Here is a 23,318-nt window from a genome sequence, read left to right as displayed (position 1 = left end):
TTGCTGAGTAGCCGAACTACTTCTTCTCGGAGCTGTCTGCAATCTTCGATACTATGACCGTGTGTGCTGTGAAATTCGCACACTAAGTTAGGGTTCCTCTTTGATGGATCTGATAGTATAGGTCTTGGCCACCTGGTGTCTTTGATTTTACCGATGACAGATACGATGTCCGAAACGTCAACGTTGAAGTTGTATTCAGACAAGCGGGGTGCCTCTGTCGATCCTGTGTGTCTGTCGAATCTAGCTCTGCTTGCGAGTCCCCGAGGATTCTGACCTCGATCTGTCCTTCGATCATTTTGGGGTATGTTACGCCTTGGGGCGTTTCTTCTATCTTCGGTGTATAGTTGGTACCTTTCTTTGTTTTGCCTTGGTTCCTTTGCCGGAAGCCTGGTAGGATATACTGAGCCCGAGACGGCTCTTAGTTGGTTGTCCTCAACCCTGATCTTTGATTGGTATTGGTTGTGGACATCCAACCAGGTCACGGCGGGATATTCAACCAAATTCTGCTTCAGCTGCTTTGAAGCCACCGAGCTTCGTTCGTTCAAACCTTGGGTGAAGGCCTGCACTGCCCAGTCACCGGAGACTGGTGGTAATTCTATTCGCTCCATTTGAAAGCGAGATACGAACTCCCGCAGCATCTCGTTTTCTTTTTGTTTAATTTTGAAGACGTCAGATTTCCTTGTAGCCACCTTGATGGCACCGACATGTGCCTTTATGAAAGAATCTGCCAGTATGGCAAATGAGTCTATCGAATTCGGAGCTAGGTTGTGATACCACATCATGGCCCTTTTCGAAAGTGTTTCTCCAAACTTTTTTAGCAGGACAGATTCGATCTCGTCATCCCTCAGGTCGTTGCCCTTCACCGCACAAGTGTAAGCAGTGACGTGCTCATTGGGGTCCGAGGTTTCGTTGCACTTCGGAAGATCGGGCATTCTGAATTTCTTCGGAATGGGCTTTGGAGCGGCATTTTGTGGGAATGGCTTTTGCACGAACTTCTTTGAATCTATACCCTTCAAGATCGGGGGTGCGCCCGGAATCTGATCGACCCTTATATTGTAGGTCTCCACCTTTTTGTCGTTGACTTCTATCTTCTTTTCGCCAGATTAGATCCTCTTTATGAGGTCCTCGAGCATCTTTATGATGGCGGGGTCGGGTGCTTACCCGTTGTTGCTTGACCTTTCTGGTACCTGTTCGGCTTGAAGAGCTACTTCCGGTGCCGCTGTGCTTGGGATTTTTTGGTGGCTTTGCAGCTGAGCAATCGCCAGCTGCTGTGTCTGTAACATCTCAAAGTTGACATGAAGGCTAACCTCTCGTTCCTCCCGAGCTGGGGTTTTTTAGGCTTCTTGTTGGTTTTCTTGGCGTATACTCCTGGCGGTGTGGGAGCTTATGTCGACGTGTTGGGCGTTGCGCGAGACCACACCCACGGGAATTGGTTCTGGTGCATCCTCAGGGTTTTGTAGTGGTACACCAATACCTGGAACAACTACATCATTCTCTCCATGGTCCTCAAGATCGTTGTTTTCATGTGCGTTCACGGAGTTAGACATTTTGACCTGAAATCAAAGATTCTTGGACAAGAAAAAGTGTGAAAGATAACTTTCGTTATGTAGTAAACCAACAAAAAAGCAATCACTATTATTTTTAGCCCCACGGTGGGCGCCAAACTGTTTACCTTGAAAATGGTAATTACAATTAAATTTAATTTTGTGGTTCTAAAAATACGTGATTTATTTTTATGCTAGTTGTTAGGCAGTAGATGCTAAGTGTGAGACTAGAAAATAAGATAAGAGCTTGAAGGCAGTGTGTCAAGGAAATCAAGTGGCTGAGAATCAGGGCCTTGAACTGGCCTATACAGGGCCTCGAGGTCGAGCTAAGTGTTAGGCTGTGAACGACCGATGAAGGACTAACAGTTCTAAGAGTTTTGATAAGAGCTCTTTATGATCAATAATGAGTAATAAATCTAAGAGCTTTGATAAGAGCTCTTTATGATTAATAATGAATAATAAATGAAGAACAATTAATGAAACACAATAAATGTAAGCAATAAATGTAAGTAATAGAATCAAGGGAGAATGTGTTTAAGTTAGAAAACAGAGAATATTCTTGTATTAAATGTGGTATATTACAAAATGATATGGGTTCCCTTTATATATAAGAGGAATCCCAACATAGTACAGACACATTTATTACAAGGATATGAGGCTGGTACAACCATTTAATGCCACGGTACGGGCTTGAACTAGCCCAATAGACTTGGTCAGCTTTAATCACGTACCTTGGGAACTTCCCGTTTGTCCATCATGGCCATCGATTTGCACTGCCTCGAGGCCGATCATTGAGAACTCTCGGGGTCGAACCTCGAGCTGAGCCTCGAGACTTCAGGGGGCGGTCGCTCTTCGATTTTAGCCATATACACCTTGATAGGGAGCGCTTTCCCCCGAATGGGGCCCTACGCGGCGCGAATTCGAATATAGTTGGGTTCCAAAGTGGGTATCGGACACCGGGTGAGAAACAAAAAAAAATTTATTGAGAGGTGACATATAATTTAAAAATTAGCTCCGAGTAGCAAGTGACCCAAAAAAGGTGGAAGGCGAGGCGAGGTTAGTTCAAGCATGTCGTACGCGCGTCGGCACAACTTGCGTTTTCAATAACTTCCTTTAGCTCCCTGTTCCCACTTGTGTGTCTCTCTCTGTCTCTTCCGTCTTCTTCTGTTCATGTTCTATGTTCATGCATCAATAATTTGCAAATCACCCACTTCCCCTTTTCTCATCAATCAGCCACCTTAATTTCTTGTGATAAATTAAAACCACTGTTTTGTCCTATAAACTCATCTTCGACCAAACAACCTTTTCACTTTCTTCCTTCTTTTTCCCATAAGTAGTCCCAGATGTAGCCCTTTTCTTTCTTTAGCCTGCCCTGAGTTCATTCTCAGCTGGCTTTCGATTCTTGATAAAAGGATTTCAAGAATTAATTCAAAATATGGCCTTTGCAGCTCAACAAAAAAAGGCCCTTCATTCCATGCTAGCAAGTAAACTCACCCACCTCAAAATCCCAGATTCCTCTTCTACTGATCCAGACTTTGATTTCTCTGAAGTTTTTGGTCCTCATACTTCTTCATCCCCTTCATCGTCTTCAAATTTTCTAACAGACCCACAAATCATTCACAGTAGGTCCCACTCTTTTGTGGGTCCCTCCCCAAGATTCACTCTCTCATCAAAGACTCTACCTTTACACCAAGAAGTTGATTCTGAGGGTGAAAATGGTAGTGATAAAGTTGATACTCATAATCTTGAAATTAGTGGAGATAATAAGGAAGTTAGGAAAATAGGGCCAGGGGATTTTGAGATGTTGAGGATGATAGGGAAAGGTTCTTTTGGGAAGGTTTTTCAGGTGAAGATGAAGGGTTATGGTGATGATGGTGATAGTGATGATGGGATATATGCTATGAAGGTGATGAGAAAGGACACAATTATAAAGAATAATCATGTGGACTATATGAGGGCTGAGAGGGATATTCTCACCAAAGTTGAGCACCCTTTTATTGTTCAGCTTAGATACTCTTTTCAGGTAATACTTGTAGCTTATACTGGACTTGCTCATGTTGTTTATTCTATTTCGAATTGGTCTGTATATTAATTACAGCTAGAGAACTTCTGTTACTACTGTTATTTATATATATTTAACTTACTTTTTACTTTTATTTTTATTTGGTATGATGATGACGTGAGTTGAGCTTAAGTGGAGAAGTGAGGATTCATATAGCCGATCCCAACTTGCTTGGGATTGCGGCATAGTTGTTGTTGTTGTTGGCGTTGGGTATATTAATTAGTCTTTATAGATAAATAGTAAGGGATATCTTGGTGAGAATAGTGTATCCACATTAAGGGAGTTAGCTAAGTGTTATTCCAGCCATCAATCTGAATTGATGTTACTGGTTCTTTTTTCTTAATCTGCAAGAACAAGATGATCTTATGAATTAGGGAATATGTGGTTCTGACTTAGAAGCTCAAAATTAGGCCTATGTTTTTGTTCTTTCATTAATTTTCTGTTAAGGAGGTATTTTAAAGGCGAGCGCTTTTACTTTTGCCTCTCTCTGTGGGAAAGTCTTTACAAAGAAAGAGGAAACTCTTTTGGTATCCGTTTGATTTCTAATGTCACCCATGCCTTCTTTTTATGCTGGGACAACAGGAGCAAGTTTTGAGCTTTATTAGTAGTTAGCATTATTAATTTCTAGTGAAATTGATTTCATGGGGAATGACTGTTCTTTTTGTCTACAATCTAGACAGTTCATTGAGTATTCGATACGATCTTTTAGCAGATTTGTTTAGACAATTTCAGAGTTAAGCTCATTTTTCCTGTTGAATTTCTGTTGTGATTTTCTTCTGTTTTAGTTTCCAACTTTTCTTTGTCTTTGACGCAGATTTTTCTTCGATCTTCCAGAAGATTTATTTGGACAATTTTAACGTGAAGTTTAATAACTTTCTTGAAGTTCTGTTGTTGTAAATTTTTTCTGCTTAGTTTCCATATTTCTCGATGGTTTTTTATACGGATTTTGTCTTTCCTTGGTATACTAATGATTTTGCTATTGATCTTTGAAATCATTGAACAATGTTTGTTGATGCCTTTACAGTCTCAGACCAAGCTTTCTTTCCCTATGATGTGGTTTTTATACAATGTCTTTCCTTAAGTCTTTTATTTTGGAATATGCTGCAGACAAAGTCTAAGCTGTACTTGATTTTGGATTTTATAAATGGAGGACATCTTTTCTATCATCTATACAGACAAGGGATTTTCAGGTACCCTTGTGTATGTCTTATTCCCTAACGAGTCATGATATTGCGTTCAGCTCTTTCTAACTCAGCTCTTGGGTGTGTTTTGGGTAGTGAGGACCAGGCAAGGATTTATACTGCTGAGATAGTTTCTGCTGTTTCACATCTTCACCAGAGAGGGATCGTGCACCGAGACCTCAAACCTGAAAATATTCTCATGGATGGTGATGGACATGTAACGGCCTTGCCTACTGTACTTTACTACTGGAACATGGCTGATGAATGAAAGAAAAAAGAAGAAAAATATATCATTTTTCCTTTGAACTTTGCAGTTGATTTTGCCCTCTTCTTAAGCATCTCTCATTTTCCACCCAGGTCATGCTGACAGATTTTGGACTGGCAAAAGAGATTGACGAATCAAGCAGATCAAATTCGATGTGTGGAACCACGGAATACATGGCTCCAGAGATTTTACAGTCAAAGGGCCACAATAAAGATGCTGACTGGTGGAGCGTTGGGATACTTCTGTATGAGATGCTGACTGGTCAGGTAATCTAAGTATTAGTGTAACGTTAGAACACTAGAATCATGCAGTTTTGTAACAATGCAAAAAGCATAGACAGTTCATTGGACATTCTATGGAGCTTATTTCTTATGTTGGGTCTTTTGGAACACTTTTGACTCTCATTTCTTTCAGCCACCATTCACACATTCAAATAGAAAGAAGCTTCAGGAAAAGATCATCAGCGAGAAAGTGAAACTTCTACCACGTCTGACCGGTGAAGCTCACTCTCTGCTCAAAGGAGTATGTACAGACTTTCAATTGACTGCTTGCCCAGACTTTCTTAGAAAAATGCTTGTAATTCAACTGAATGACAACTTCCAATTTTTTCCTTTAGTTGTTGCAAAAGGACCCATCAAAAAGGTTAGGCAGTGGACCAAGAGGAGGGGATGAGATCAAAAGTCACAAGTGGTTCCGATCAATCAATTGGAAGAAATTAGATGCGAGAGAACTACAGCCTAAGTTCAAACCTGATGTAATTGGCAGAGCTTGCACTGCCAATTTTGACAAATGTTGGACTACCATGCCACCGGATGACTCACCTGCAAATACTCCGACAGCAGGCGAACACTTTCAAGGTTACACTTATGTAGCACCAAATACTTGGCTCTCCTCTAGTTGACTAAGATTGTATACCGACAAAATTTTGAACTCCTTTTGTTTGCTAGTGTAAACTCATTCTTTGTTACAGAGAGGATCATGAGAAATATATGGATTAGATTGTGTCTTGATAAAAGCAAACTCTTCTAACTCTTTTGTTTACTATTGTAAGCTCATTCTTCTTAGGGACAAGATGTAAGAAATAAAACATTTGTCCTTGATCGCGTAGCTCTTGTGTTTAAATGCCCTTATATGTTTCCTCTCAAGCCTATTCGATTCTGCTCTCAGGAAATTGTATTTTTCTTGAAAAAATGTTTACTGCAAGAGAGTGTAAGAATGTGTTTGCAGACAAGCTTTTCCACCACAATCATGTTGTACCATTGTAGGATCATGGGATGGAGGATGGTAATTGTGAGTCTGATCAAAAAAGGATAGAGGATATTCAGTGGACGTGGAACTTTAGCTGCTAATATTCCAGACTGTATGGCTCATTAGTTCTCACTTATGTGATGAGTTCCTACATTTCAATTTCAAATTGTTATGAAAATTTATCAAAGTTGTTCAGTATACAAGAACTCTAAATGACTACTGTATGAATCAGTACAAATTATGTATGCTGGATATATGAAAAGAGAGGATATACAAGGCCTTGCGGCATAATGCTAGTGAATTTTGCACATTTTTTTCACAACTGAATATAGGAGCAAACTAAGAGTAGTGTTGGTGCACTAGTGAAGTGTACAAGTGTATACCCTTTAGGGGATGAGTTTGATTTGTGGTTTTTTATTTCCTTTTACCGGAGATATGTCTGTGGGAGGATCTACTTGATCCGTTGACATGGTTGCACAATCTTATTCAGTATTGATTGAGAAATGTAGAAGAAGGTGTATTCCCAACTATTAGTCAATCTTGTGATGAGTAAAGTAGTGCTCTTTTGAACTATGTTAGGACATAACTCTAGTTATGTATATATGAATATGAATAGAAGAGTGCCACTCTTATAATCTTGAAAGTGTCTGTAATTCATATGGAATTCTGAACGATGGCTTATTCTTTTATTTCTTCTGCCTAATATCTGATACTTTCTCTCTGCACCTAGCTGGTTGCTGATTCTGCTCCCTATTTCACTATAAAGGTGTCTGTTTTTTCCTACTGATTTATGGCTCAAGAAACGTTATACATCTCTCTTGTATTTGACCAAGCACCTCAAGCATTTTAATGCCTGTTCTCTCTTTCTTCGTGTTAATAGTAAACTTTAACAAAACTAAATAAACAAATCATCCTTTTAATTGGACGTTAGTTTCCCAGATTTTTTAGTTCCATGTCAATTACTTACCCTAGAACCTGAGGTTGTACTTGAAAAGTTTATTCAACTGAAGAACTGTACACATGCATGTATAAGCATATCAGTATATCTCGCTTCATAACAAATCTGCCATAGCAGTAAATTAACTGGAGATGTTTATAGATACACTAAGCTCGAAAGGTTATGGTGTTTATCTTGGCAATTAACTGTTAATTGCTTTGGATGTGACAGTTATTTTTTGTTAATAGTATTAAGTTGTCTCCAATCAGTGAGACTTTTAACGGCATCACTCTGGGAAAGGAATGAAGGGGAGCCTTGGAGCAATGGTTAAGTTGTTTCCGTGTGACCTATAGGTCACGGGTTCGAGCCATATCCCCGGGCTGCCCGTTGCTCCAGGAAAGGAATGAGAATAATATGGTTGCTGAAAAGGAACTCTGGTAGATAAGGAATATCATAACCATGTGAAGTAGAAGTGTGCTATATGTATAAGTTCGGTCTGCATGCTCTCCTGAATAAGCTGGCTTCTGGAAACTTCTAAGAGGCGCACTTGTGATGTGTGAATAAGCTGGTTTTCAGTGCATAGTCCTTATCTGGATATTTTGAAAAAAGTTTAATAAAAGGTTGGAATCAGTTGAGGAGCACTGGTGACTACTTAATGTGAACTTGAACAAGTTATAACTTCATATGGTATATGAAAAGTAGAAAGGCATCTTATTCCACTTACTTTTAAATGGATAATTTAGTTGTGCTCATAATCACCAGAGGTTGTTGGCTCGTTAATCACGTGGGTAGCTATATTATTTCTTAAATTTTCCAAATTGAGCAGAATTCCACTTTAGTTGGAATTGCTTTGAGAAGTACCCTCTCATCCAAATTTTAATATATTTGCTTATACACTGGTGAGCAGCATAGATTCCCTTATTCTTCTGAGTTCCATTTGGACAACTAAAAAATTAGAGAAAATATCTTAATTAATTGCATAGAAGAGAAGGATCTAGCCACTAATAAAGCTACTCTTAGCTAGGATTGGTGAAACTTGAAGGGAGATTCCAGTCATATTTTTATAACACAAATGAGAATTCAGCTGAGGCTACAATGCTTTGGTAGCAAGTTTCTTTACCTTTATACTTGTATATATATCCATAGGTTTTGGCTTGTTAAGCAATCACATTATCTATCTGTTCTTGAAAGCATCTGGCAGTTAGAATCTGTACCATTATTTGCCATGAACAACAAAAGCAGAAACAACAAGTCCCTCTGTGAGAAGTCAATAAAGATGGTAACAAATGTGATCAGGCTATCATCATTATCCATTGCCAGGATGAGCCTTGGAATTTCCGTGCAACCAGAAGCCGTGAAAACGCCTGTAACAGGACCTGCAACATTCGTCAAAGGCTCAACAACAGCACAATTTCCTGAGAGCTTAAGGTCACAGGAACCAGTAAACATCAAGAAGCCGATTGCCTACTTGATTGAGCCAGTCAAGAGTGATAAATCCATGCATCATGTAATTCATGAGAAGAACAGTGTAGATGGGAGGGCATCCGATTATATAAGAAAAGTGCACGAGAAGAATCGCCATGATTCAAACGAGGCCATGAGTTTTTCTGCATTCATAATTCCACCTCCACCGCGTTTCATGTAGTCATGTTTGTACTGTCAGCTATGTGTATTTCCATCTTCTACTATCTTGAGTAGATGATGGACCATAACTTTTCTTCATCTATGTTGGATAATATGCTTTGCTTCTCTTGAGAACAAGCTTATGATTAGTGTCACAGCAATGAAGAATCTCCCTCTTTTTTCCCTTTATCTATTAAAGGCTTGCCTGCATCTTGCACTCTACCATTCTTCCTTTATTGCTTGGCGTCCACTGATCATCTCTCTGTCATATATCAACCAATCCAAATTAATTGGAGTTGGTTATATGAATCTAGTTGGAATTGGCTATATGAATCCATTGTACTCATTCCGCTTATTCAAACATATTTCGTTCCAATATTAGATAAGTTGTCTTTTAGATGAATTAAGGTTTCTCCAAAATTAAGATTATCCAAATCTTGCACTAATTATCATAAGCGGATCTAAGATTTTAATTCTATGAATTCAAGATTTCGATGTCAACCAATGAATGCATCACCGTGTTTGAGTTATAGGTTCATATCTCAAAATTTTCAGCAATTTTAATGAATTTTATACAAAAAACCATGGTCTAGGATAAAAGTTACGAGTAAAATTAAACTCATAGCTAAACTATTGGATCCGCTCCTACTAATGGAATTATTGCATGTACATATAAGTTGGTACTGTCTTTATGGATCCGCATCTATTCTGGGTCATAAGACCACGATTTTAGGTCGATGTAGAACATAGCCGAACTATCTCAACTGACCCTTTGTTATTCTCTATGTTTACAATATACCCTTCGTCATATATGACCATCTTCAATATTATCCCATCTTTTATCAATCACATCCATCTTAACATTTACATTATTGCCATTTGCCACATTCATCATACGGATTTTTTAAACCTAATTCATAAAATATTATTGGTCACCATTCTACAGGACATGCCTTTGCTTTGTGTTAAATCTTGCTTTTTCATTCATCCTTTTTATAGGATTAAACTTGCGGTGCATGCATGTTTCTATCTTACTTCTTCATCTTTAATTATCCTAAAATACTTTTTTACAATGATCTATAATTCCAACTTTCGATTGCTAGTTTGGTCAAGTCATCTCAAATTAAAACTGTGCTGGCATAAAAGATGGCAATAAAAGGAAGATGGATTGAGAAAATAGTCCAAATAGCCTGGCTCTTGTTCCAGATATAAGAGCAGCAACATAAGTTGAAACTGATGATGTTTCCTTCTATTAAGACTTCGTTAATGATTTCCTTATGAATGAACAAATAATAAAGAAAAATCCATATCTGTCTCAAGTGGCAAGAGAATATTGTTGAGCAAAAGGGGAATTTCTTTCTCCTTACCAATCCTCAGCTTTTCTGTGGGCCTCCAACAAGAATAGAGAAGTTATTGCGTGTAAACGTGACAATCTCTTATTCACCCCTTGTGGATATGTTCTTTCCAAATGTAAATGCATTTCCACAATAAAAGCATACATTTTTTATTTTTATTTCGGAAAAGGGCTAAAAATACCTTTGTTGTATCACAAATGGTTTAGTATCGAGCTTCGTCGACCTATTTGTTGGAAAATATATTTAACATTATCTTCGGACCTAATATTACCCCCGCAACTAACGGAGTCATCTGTGGTCCCCATTTAATGCATTGTCACGATTTCATTGTGTCACGTGGCTATATGGCCCAATCACTTACAACCCGCCCCAAATATCCACCTGCCCCATTTTTCGGGCCGACCCATAGTAAAACAAACATATTTCACCTATATTTCTTCAATTACCCCGTCTTCTTCACCAAATCCAGCTTTGTTCCACCTTTGATTTACGCCTTCATGGGTAGCTCGAGAGATATAGCGATAGGACCTGTTGCTGTTGTATCACTATTGCTGGGGTTTCTGCTTAGCAATGAAATTGATCCAACTACAAATCCAAATGAATACAGGAGACTTGCATTTACAGCTACTTTTTTCGCTGGCATTATCCAAGCTACTCTTGGAATCTTAAGGTATACAAGAATTGCCAAGCGTAAGAGCTTGTAGTTGTACACTTGTAGTTTTGATTTTCTTCATCTCATTCGATGCAAGAACTTATTGTTTTCTTTTCCGTTCTGACTTGCCAACGGACACCTAGCTTTAACTACTACTTTGCTTCCTTTTCAGATTGGGATTTTTAATCGACTTCCTATCTCATGCTGCTGTTGTTGGTTTCAACTTTCATGGGTGGTGCGGCCATTACAATTGCCCTCCAGCAACTTAAAGGTTTTCTTGGCATCAAAAAGTTTACTAAGTAAACTGATATCATTTCTGTGATGAAAACAGTAAAATGGGTTGATCCGAAAAATGGGGCGGGTGGATATTTGGGACGAGTTGTAAGTGATTGGGGCCATATGGCCACGTGGTGCAATGAAATCGTGACAACCCATTAAATGGGGGACCACAGATGGCTCCGCTAGTCACGGGATAATATCAGGTCCGAAGATAACGTTGAGTGTATTTTCGGACAAATAGGTGGACGGAGCTCTATACTAAACCATTTGTGATACTACAAGGGTATTTTTAGCCCTTTTTCGTTTTTATTTTGATAATATAAGTGTTCGAATCAGCTTGTGTTCACGGCAATTATTTCACCAAAAATAATCCTGTGCACCAAGTCTTAGGTAGATAAAAAGGAGTTACTTAAACTTTTCTGGATCTGCTAAGATTTATATTCTAATCTCACATAGTAATCATTAATCCAGCTTCATCAGCCACACCCTTAGATGCACAAAGAAACACACATTTGAATAAGAACATCATTTATGACTTTTAATGAGCAATGGTATAGGAAGTACTTACCTAAATAGCTGGTTGGATTTACTGTTTACTTTTTTAATTGGTATACATAAATAATACACTGATTACAAACGATTATACATATGTTATTCATGGTTTATACATATTTTCGTCAACTATTTTTTATTTAAGCGATTGAGTTGACATATATTTAAATTAATTCTTCTATAACGGGAAAAACCTCAACCGCCGTGGAAACAACTCATAGCATCGCCGACTGACTAGTCCTGATATCTCCACACATTGAATTGACCTTTTTCGATGAAAGGATGCAGGTGTAAATTTCACAAATGGTCATACAATTAATTATGATTTTTTTCCACCAAAGTTATATAACTTTATTTTCTCACACAAAAATTATAAAACTTTCACTAACTCATACAAAAATAATAAAGCCCGAAAAATATAATTTTGCCAGTAGCATTTTCTTATTTCACGTTTGTTTATTTTTTATTTTCATTCTAATAAATAATAACCTAACTAAAATAGGAAAAAAATATTTTTAGACGCTTTAAAAAATAATAGCCAATAATTTATTTATACACACACATACAAAAAAAATAATATTAAAAACACGAAGGCCCTCGGCGAAATGTTGTTCGTCTTTTTTTCCTTTAAAAATAGATTTCATACTAGACGAAAGTGTAATTTAAATTTTCCCCTGATTTTTAGGAGCTTTAAATCAACTAAAATTGTAAATATTAAATATTTTCCTTATATGAATATATAGAAAGTCCAAAATTAAATTGATTAGAACTTTACTCTATATAAACTCTTTCCTTATTTGGACAAGTAAACATAATTATAACCATTCATTGTAATTTTCAGAATAGAAAAATAAAGAAAAGGAAAGAAGTACAGGAACAAAAAGATTTCCCTGTTTAATCTCAACTTATTTTCATTTTTTTTTGTTTGCTACTATTTCTTATTATTATTATTATTATTATTATTATTATTATTATTTCTTTTTGTCATTGATTTTACATAATTTAATCTAAGTGAAAAGTTAAAAGAAAAGAAAAGAAAATTAAGAGCTTTAGTCAATCTATAAATTTTTAATTGTTATGATAAATAGTTTAAGAATATTTTTATAAAAAAATTAGAATAAAAAATATAGATGCAATATTGAAAAATTATAGGGGAGATTAGTGTTACAATGTCAAATCTGAAAGGGTATCTCTAAAATTATCTATTTAATAGTTTAAGAATATTGTTATAAAAAAATTAGAATAAAAAATATAGATGCAATATTGTAAAATCATAGGGGAGATTAGTGTTACAATGTCAAATCTGAAAGGGTATCTCTAAAATTATCTATTTTTTATTATTTAAATTATATAAAAAGTCTTAATTTAATAATTTGAAGTCAATTAAGAGTTTAATTACTTAAAATAGTATAAATTCTTTTTTTATTTAAATAAGATATCATAACTACAATTACTTCCATGTTATACTTGTAAATAATATATAAAACTACGATACATTTTCATTTTATACTTGAACTACTTTTCTGAGAGAGAGAGAGAAATGGCTGGCAAAATCAGTAACACTAATAATTATGCAAATACAAAGATTCGAAAATAAAATATCAACTCTGTTATAAAATAATAAAAGAAGAATAAAAGTATTGCAGAGAAAAGTAGGAAGAGAGAATTCTTATTAATTTTTGAGATGATTTACAATGGAATAGAACCCTCTATTTATAGGGAGAAAGTGACTTAGCCACCAAGTAATAAACCCTAGAATCTCTCTAGAATATAGACATTCACCTTAAATAGAATTCTATTTATAACACTCCCCTTGAATGTCTATTCAACAGATAATGTGCCTCGTTAAAACCTTAACTAAATAAAACCCAATGGGAAAAAAATTCTAGAGAAGGAAAAAGAGTACACATATCTAACAATACGCCTTTTGGTTGCCTCGTTAAAAACCTTGCTAGGAAAACTTAGTGGGACAAAACCTTGTAAGGAAAAAAGAGTGCAACGCGTATTAACTCCCCCTGATGAGAGCATCAATTAACATCATTGAGCCTTCACATTCCAATCTTGTGCATTAGCTTCTTGAAGGTTGACATCGACAAAGTTTTGGTGAATAAATCAGCCATATTAACTCCAATGAATATATTGCACCTTGAAAATCCTCGCGATCATATTATCATGCTTATCGTTATAGCAAGATATAAATGTGCACAAATTGCATTGAGAAAGTGGTACTTAATGATCAAGAATTGTATATGCTTTAAGCAACTTAAATCCTTCATGGATTGTCATATAAGTTAAGTCGTATAAGCCATCTAAAGAGACTTTAGATGTATATCAAGTTTTCATGTCAGGCTAGACATATAAGATATCGAAAACTGATTGCACATACCATTGACTTTATACTTTCAAGTATTTGAACAACATGGACAAAACTATATGTCTTTTATATGAAACCAATTCTATTCGAATTGTATCTCTTCCATTTGGCCAATATTTTTGTGTCTATATTCGATAGACTTAAGATCCTCATCTATACTTAGTGCTATGACAGATGTCGTCGATAAACATTTTATATCGGTTCCAATATATTTTCATAAAGATATAAGATAGAGATCTCTTCATTCATATATTCAGGTACCTGAATCTCTCATAAGATTTTATGAAGTGTTATGTCATGTGATTTTCTAGATCATTTGCCTCCTTATTATGATCACTTTGATCATTTGCTCATCTTCTTTATCAAGAAGTTCTATTTGAAACCGATTTGTCTATACGCTTTAAGCGTACCACAGACTTTGTCCTTCTAGGACTTAATATGAGCATTTGCAATGAGAATATAATTATTTTCTTTGGGTCAGCAAATGCATATGGAATGCTTTGCAATATATTGCAAATGAATTATCCTTTTATGAATCAGGTTCATATTATCCTATTCGAGGATCTATATGTATAAATAATAATTCATTCCATGTAACTTTTTTCTCAACTGTTGTATTTTGTCTCCCCCTCATGTTAGAAAAACTAACTTGTTTCCTCAACTTTGGAAATCCATCTTTGTGCATTATGGTGTTAATGAAAATATACACCGCACATCGATAATAATAAGATAAAATTATTTGGTTCCTGACCCTGATCCACTTGTGAGGGGAGAATGCAATATACTTTCGTATATAACATATGTCAAATTGATATAAATAACTTTGTTCTCATAAGAAATAATTTAGCTATTAAGTGGAGGCACTCAATAAATTATTTTGCTAAACCAACTGTGATGTAAACCAACTTATCAAGATGAACTTCTTGAATAGAAAATCTAGAAATTATGCTCGAAATTAAATTATTGAGCAAGTTACCTCGCAAGCACCGGCCAGGTTGCGGGTTAATAATAATCGCACATGTAATCATCTCATAGATGCATCTTATATGGTATACATGGCAGGTGAATGGGCCCATATTCACCTTTGATATTTCCAGAATTCATGGGATTCAATCCCAACTTTAGTTGGTCAATTAATTAATGAGAACAAGCAATATAAGAGAATTCGTAAAGAACTTTCTAGTTCTTTAATATTTACCCATGTGAATTCTCTATTATTTTTGCACATCATACTTAAATTGATATGGCTAAACTGATTATGCAAACTGAATAAATTATCAATATTGATAAGTTCAGGTTTACACCATGACATGTGCAATTATCAATAAACTCCAAGTTTATTATAATATCGGTTTTTATATCAATAAATATCCACTTTAGTGTGGTGTTCTTTTATTTGTGTAGTACAAACTGGAGAATAAAGCCGATAGCTTTTCACATATATATTATCCCGCTACAAGTTGTAGTAATAGAAGATATTAAATCTTTCCTTTATTTATAGTCTCAATATAATCAACCGCTTTCGCGTGTACCTTGGAAACTGAATAAGTTTCTTTGAGACTTACTACAACACAATAAATTGACATGATAATCAATTGTATTCCTCCAAAATAGTAATAATTGGCTCTTCCAGAGCTCTCAATTAATTTTGTACTACCACAGATTCATCAACATCCATATGATGAATATCTCTTTTAAAGAAAAAGTTATACCATTGTGGTCATGGTCAAATTATATACAAGATCTGTTTCTTGCATTACCATTGTCTTTTAATAATCACATTGCCATAATATTTTGGCGTACAATAAGTACTTGACCAGTGATCATTCATGTCATAATAATGACATTATTTTCTTATTTCATCTCAAACCTCCATCTAGAGGTGAGTGTGGTATATTCACTACCACTAGCACGTTGATATTCTTCCAAGAATGAATATGTATTCATAAATTAGATGTTGCCGCATTCACATCATGAATGGAACATAATCATCTATATGTGCTTTATAAAATCTCATGTCAAATCGATGACAAATATTACTTTCACAGAGTGAAGGATTATTTTGAGAATCCTTATTATTCTCAATATCACAATAATGACGATTATAATTTTGTCTATTATCACGTCTACATCCATTGATACATTCATAGTAGTAATTTTGTCTTCTTTCAGACTTATCACATACTGCTATCACAGTCTCTAAAGGGAATGAGAATGGAGCAAATTCAATTGGACGGGTTTTTAATTCTTTGCCCACAATCATACATGAATTTGATCATGGCAAGACATAGAAATTTTACCACTTTGGGTGGTTATAATTTCTTTCAAACTCCATTAGAGTTGCAATCAAAATTTATCGTCTTTGCTTGTATTTAAAATCAAATTATAGAATATCAAGAATTTGATAGAGAAAAGTAAACTACTTACCTTAAATCTAGAATTTAATTATGAAGGAAGTTCATAAAACAATTGACAATCATTATGCTCAATCCCAAAGTTTCTACTCAATTGGTTAAAGTCTCGTGCTGATAACGTGTTATAAAATAATAAAAGAAGAATAAGAGTATTGCAGAGAAAAATAGGGAGAGGGAATTCTTATTGATTTTTGGGATGATTTACAATGGAATAGAACCCTCTATTTATAGGGAGAGGGTGACTTAGCCACCAAGTAATAAACCCTAGAATCTCTCTAGAATATAGACATTCACCTTAAATAGAATTCTATTTATAACAAACTCGATTTTTTACCCACTATAAATAAAATTCTTAGTGGAAAAAATTATATTACAGTTAAATATATAAAACTTTCAATGAACTAATATCTAGAATTTGAATCAACAAGGAAATAAATAATTTCTCTAATAATGAAAATAAATAGTTAAGTCTTTGATTAACTAATAAGCGAAAAATCCAAATCAAATCTTTTCCAATATTCATCAAATAAACAGATTATTTTTAAGCTTACAAAACTCTTAGGACGTATATATATATATAGCATTACCGTGAAAGAAATCAAAAGATAGAGTTAAATTGATTATAGTATAACTTTAAGAGTAAAATTGGTATGGGTCTTTGATTTCAGGCCCTTTCGAGGAGGGTATCTTTTTGGTTAATATCAGCCCGGCTCGCATGGACTTCCGGTCTTTCTTAGTTGACAACTTTATTGCAATTTTAAGTTCTCTAGTTACTCCTGCACAAGCAACATCAGTTATGGATCTGATTGAGTGGAGTGGGGCTTACCTTGAAGCGGATTCCAATGTCATAGCTTTTGCCTTCCCTCCTCGCTTTGTTTTTATTCGGAACCCAGTTTCACCACTCTATCTCACTATGGCAATACTATAAGATAGAATGTATCTTAGAGCCTGTCTGGTCAAGCTTTCAGGAAGCAAAAAGTACTTTTGAGCAGCAGGAGCAGTTTTTCTGTTCTTGGGGAGAAGATACAAATTCTAACTTCTTCTAAGAAACAGAAGCATAAAATTAATTTATTCAAAAAAATATCCGTACGTTAAATTTATATTTTCCAAATTATCTTTCATTAATTTAATATTTTTATTTTATTTTTCTCTTTTTATCATAAATTTCTTCTTTTTTTAATCCTATCATATTCTTATTTTCTTTATTACATTTCTCTCTAGAATATTCTCTCTACATTAAATATATCTCTTCTTTTATATAGTAATTTATAAGAGTATATTTTTAATTTATTTTGAGTAATATATTTGAAATATTTAAATCTTCATGTAAATAATACTTGATGCCCCAATATTGTTGTGACGACCAGATAGGTCGTTTTGAATACTAGACTTAATTTTTGTGTTCCGAGACCTTTCATACTTTATTTGATATTTCTTGATTTGCGTGCGTGGTCCGTGTCGTTTTTCTAAAAACTTTTATGTATTATTTTGAAGAAATTAAAAAATTTGACTAAGTGAGGCTAAAATTGACCACGGTCAATATTCTAGGTAAATGACTCCAGATTGGTATTTTGACGATTCCAGTAGGTTCGTATAAAAATTTTGGACTTGTATGCACGTTTGGTTGGGGTCCATGGTGACCCGAACGCATTTCGATGTGTTATGTTGAAAATTGAGTTTAAGTTGAAAATTCTTAAGTTTGATGATCGATTCTTGTTATTTGATGTTATTTTGATGATTTGAGGTAGAGAGCAAGTTTGCATAATGGTATTACACTTGTATGCATATTCGGTTTGGAGCCCGAGGGGTTCGAGTGGGTTTCAGGTGAGTATCGGATGAGTTTGGGGTAGTTTGCAACTGCTGGTGCTCAGTAGTTGCTGGTGCATTACTGCAGATTTTGCATTTGCAAGGTCTAGTTCGCATTTGCAAACCTTGCTTTTGCAGTCAATAGATCACATTTGTGAGTATGGGCCTAGGCTGGCTGACCTCACATTTGCGAGGAAATTGTTCGCTTTTGCGAAGGCGGGCAGCCGCTTTTGCGAACATCTTGGTCACATTTGCGACCATTGATAGAAATTGTCATCTTCGCATTTGCGAAGTATTTGAGCGCATTTGCGATGGCATTGCGAATCATTTGAGTCGCATTTGCGAACAAAATGTCGCATTTGCGACTTCTATGCCTCGGATTCATGTGTCGCATTTGTGATTCATGTGTCGCATTTGCGAACAAGTGTTCGCAAATACGATACCTGCAGCTAGGCAAATGTAACACCCCGTAAATTTGAATTAGTTGTGGATGCATTAAATGAGTATTAATGTGATAGTTATCAACTGGTTATGATAATAAGTGTACGAGGCATATCATAAGTGATTTGGGGTCCAAGGAAAGACCTACGTCTAAGCCAAGTTGGAAAATTACATGATAGACTAAAATTCTAAATGAGCACGCACAAGACTATACTTTGGACTAGCATATCTACATTTATATAAGGTGTTATGTGATGCACAACTTACCAAATGAAAGATCTTCGAGTCTAGTTTCTAACGCTTCAAACTATTCGTCATTTGGACACTCCTACCAGAAGTTATGACTAAATTACCAAACGCTGGCAGAATTTTATACTACCGCGCCGCCCCATGCGGTGAAACTGTATAGATTATTAGAGCACCTCCAAATTTCGTTCCTAGACACATATTTCATTATCACGCCGCCCCATGCGCCGCCCCATGCGCCGCCCCATGCGCCGCCCCATGCGTCGCAGCTGTGTAAATCTTCGTTTTTTTTAACCCGACCCTATTTTGATATAAAACCTCTGGGGGTTATTTTTCCCATTTCATTTGGACGAATTTTAGGGTGGTTTTCCTCCACCCTCTAAAGACCTACAACCCCTCAAATCTTCAAGGTAAGTAATCCCCATTATCTTGGTGTGAATTCCATAATCTATACTCTAGTATTGATGAAATCTACACATAAAATACTTAGATCTTCAAGGAATTTCTTCAAGAACTCAAAGGAGGGTTTTGCAAGATTTCTTCCAAAAAGGTAATCCTACACCCTTAGACTTACATGTATGGATTTATTAAGGGAATATGAGTATGAATAAGTATTGGAACTCTTGGTATGGCGATTGAAAACCATAAGTTCCCAATTTGATTACACAACTATTATAGAGATTGAAAGATGGTTATTTAATGGAACTTTGTTGGTTGGGTGTGGATGGATGGTCATATATGTGATTTTGGAAGTTATAAATTGGTTAATCATGATGGTAGGATAAATTGTTGATGAATGGTGGTAATTAGATGAACTAACTATATGGTGATGATATGTAGAGATTTATGCCTGCAAGGTGTTTGATAATATGCCTAAATGGCTTAAGTTATGGAATTTGTTACTAATATTGGTTCCATTGGATGTTCTATTGTAGATTAAAGGTTCTTAGTATTGTGGATCATTGTAGTATTATTAAGGGGGGAAATTGAGGTATGTGAGGCTAACTCTCTATGTTTGGGAATGTTAATGATTCTCCATACACTTCGTTTCTTTTACAACGTATCAATTGCCTCAGAAATATAGTTAAGCCTAGTTCCTTGAATAGTTGTAGAACTTCTATTCTCTAGCTTCATAATTTGTTCATGACTTTCATTCTGAACGTTGTGAGCTTAGTCCGTATTCAATATAGAATTGGATTTGATGTCCCTAAGTCTCAGTATAGCTTACTCAGCATGTCATAAACAATTGAAGTTTCAGTGTTCATAATAAGTTCAAGAATACATGTCTCATTCTAGTCCTATTCAGTATTCCAGTATTATGTAACTCAGTATGATTCAGTATTCCAGTATTATGTAACTCGGTGTGATCCAGTATTCCAGTATCATGTAACTCAGCATGATTCAGTATTTCACTATTATGTATTGCAGTATGATTCTCAATTCCTAATTTTAAATCCCTGAATGTCGAACACGTGTATTTGGGCCTGAGGCCGCAGTTAATGCTTTATGCATCTTTGGGCCTGAGGCCGCAGTTTATGCTTTATGCATCTTTGGGCCTGAGGCCGCAGTTATGTATACGTATACTTGGGCCCGAGGCCGCAGTTGTGCACATATATATATTGGGCCTGAGGCCACAGTTAATATTCAGATAAATAGGTTGTTCATCATTCAGAAGAGAGAGTATTCATATCTTTACTTCCTTTGTTCAGTTCAATTATTAGTTATCAGTTCAGTTATCAGTTCAGTCATCAGATATCAGTTATCATTTCAGTTCAGTTTCAATAGTTAACATTTCAGTTATCAATTATCAATTCTCAGTTATCAGCTTAGTTTCAGTTTCAGCATTTATAATTCTTTCTTTCAGTTGCTTTACATACCAATGCAATTCAAATGTACCGACGTCCCTTTTGCCCGGGGCCTGCATCTCACAATGCAGGCAATGATTTATAGGTTGATGATTCAGAGCACTAGGATTCTCATACCAGCTATTTGGTGATCCCCAGTTCTTTTGGGGCATTATCATTACTTTATAGTCTTTCGATATTTACAGATAGACAATGTTTTTAGTATTTCAATAGAGGCTTCATAGACAAGAGTAACAGCTAGACAGAGTCGCAGACATTTCATATTAAGCTATGTTGACTGCAAATATGTTTCAAGATTGTATTAGTATTTTCGCACTTTGATTTTTATCATTCAGACTTTCAGTATATCAGCACGTGTTAGTTTACCTTCCGTATTTAGTATGTTATGATATCACATGTTGATTCAGCCAGCCATTTGGTTCGCTCGGTCACATGTAGCCAGGCTCCGAGTGCCGTGTTACGTCCAGGCCCAGGTTTGGGGCATGACAGTAAAATAGGAGAAAACGTGACTTAGCTCATTTTACACTATTTTTCAACCCCAAACACTCTAAAGGCGATTTTTGAAGAACTTTTTCTTTCCAATTCATTGGTAAGAAACTAATTCAATTTCTATCAATTCCCCATTATATTTCATGAATTTTTAATATCAAATCCTTGAATTTCGTGGTAAAGATTAGGAATTTTGGATAGAAATTAGGATTTTTTTTAAAAATTGAGATTTATACCTCAAAATTAAGGTCGTATTTCGAAATAAATCAAATAACCGGGATCAGAGGTGAACGGATAATCGAGGTTTGGTTCGAATTTCGACCAAGCGAGTCCGGAGTTGACTTTTTTAAAAATGATCAAAATTGAACCTTTTTCATTCGTGGGTAGTTTCTAATAGGGGTGAGCATTCGGTATTTCGGTTCGGTATTTAAGAATCTCGGTTCGGTATTTCGGTATTCGTTTATCAATTGTGTATACCAAATATCGTACCAAAGTATTTCGGTACGGTTCGGTATTTCTTATTTTGGTTCGGTATGATTTCGGTTTAATAATTGCTAAATAAGCAATGCTAATATAATCGCAGTCCCAGTGGCTTTCTTCTCATCTCTAGCCTCTGCAAATATAATTGTGTACCCGTGCAATGCAAATATAACTGTGTACCCGTGCAAATATAAATGAAGATGAATTCATGCAAGAACCAAACAAGTGCAATGCACTGTACACAACGATTAACATTAACAATGTATTCCATATTTTAACAATGCTGGTAACATGAATATATAGCTAGGTATGCATGCAGCTGAAATGGTATTCTACCATTGAAAACTAACAACATTTCCTCGTGAGATCTTCAGAATATGGCAGTGAAAGAAAAGTCAAAAAAAATAGAATGCTTTCCTAGTATGCATCCATCCAAAAGTACATTTTTCAGCAAGATTTTTCGGCAAATATGTTTGCAAAAGCACCTACACTGTGCAACATCTTCACAGTGCACAATTGAAACTTTAAAGTGGGGAATACATATTGGAGTCCCGACCTATTCAAATTAAGTTCATCAAAATGAGGACTCCAACATTAAGAAGATGCATTCTATGAACGAAGATGGATAAAAGAGCATTTGGCTCTACAACTGTCAAATATGTTAACAGTGGAAAGCTTAGTATTAGGTTTCTCAGATGTTAGGACTTAGGGTAAGAATTAAGAAAGTGAAAGACTTTTGGATTATTGGGTTGGGCTCCAAAAATTAAAATTTAGGCTTTTGGGTACTTGGGCTGGGGCACTGGGCAGTCTACAGGCTTTGGGTACTTGGGCTGTGGGATTCCACTGTAAGTATTAAATTTTCGGTATTTTGGTATACCGAATTGTCAAGATCCTAATACCGAGGACCGAACCGGAAAATTTAGTACCAAATTGAATCGAAATATCGGAAAAAACCGAAACCGAAATACCGAATTAATTAGGTCCGGTTCAGAATTCGATTTTTCGGATTTTATGCCCACCCCTAGTTTCTAAAGCTTATTTTAAATTGTTTGATCGATAATTGGCTAGATTTGGTTGGTTTGGAGGCTTGTTCGAAAGGCAAGGTCATGGTTGATTAATTGATTTGGTTGTCGAGTGAGCTACTTAATTTTGACTTGAGGAAATTAGGACGAGTTGGTCTATTGCTATGTGAATTACGTGTGAGAACATCGTATATACAAGGTGACGAGTACATATGCATCGTCATGGGTTAAAGCATGCAGGTGGAAATTGATAAATTGTACTATGTTATTTCTTTTAACATGCCTTCTATTCTTTAGTTAGATTGTTATTCTTTGATAGTTCGCCTCGTGTTTATTGATTAATTTGAAGTTGTTGGAATATCGAAAGTTGAATTTGCGTATCATAACACCACGATTGAAGTTGAAATTGCTTTCCCATCTTGCTTGATGCTTTGGATTATTGTTATTGCTCGGTGAGGAAGAGTGAATAGCATGAAGGGCGTT

At 35.7% G+C, this 23,318-nt stretch overlaps 1 protein-coding gene across 1 annotated transcript; it reads left to right on the top strand.

The window, feature by feature from the left end:
* Positions 1 to 2,677: 2,677 nt before the first annotated feature.
* Positions 2,678 to 6,159, top strand: LOC104248311 (serine/threonine-protein kinase AtPK2/AtPK19-like). Its single transcript, XM_009804551.2, has 6 exons — positions 2,678 to 3,567; positions 4,714 to 4,796; positions 4,884 to 5,004; positions 5,145 to 5,318; positions 5,467 to 5,574; positions 5,669 to 6,159. Exons 1-6 carry the CDS (start codon positions 2,980 to 2,982, stop codon positions 5,951 to 5,953), a joined length of 1,359 nt encoding a protein of 452 aa, XP_009802853.1. The 5' UTR covers positions 2,678 to 2,979; the 3' UTR covers positions 5,954 to 6,159.
* The last annotated feature ends 17,159 nt before the right edge of the window (positions 6,160 to 23,318 follow it).

Source organism: Nicotiana sylvestris, chromosome 6 (genome assembly GCF_000393655.2).
Source record: "Nicotiana sylvestris chromosome 6, ASM39365v2, whole genome shotgun sequence".
Taxonomy (NCBI): Eukaryota; Viridiplantae; Streptophyta; class Magnoliopsida; order Solanales; family Solanaceae; genus Nicotiana; species Nicotiana sylvestris.
Note: the sequence above shows the minus strand (reverse complement) of the source record. Positions and strands in the feature narration are given on the sequence as shown.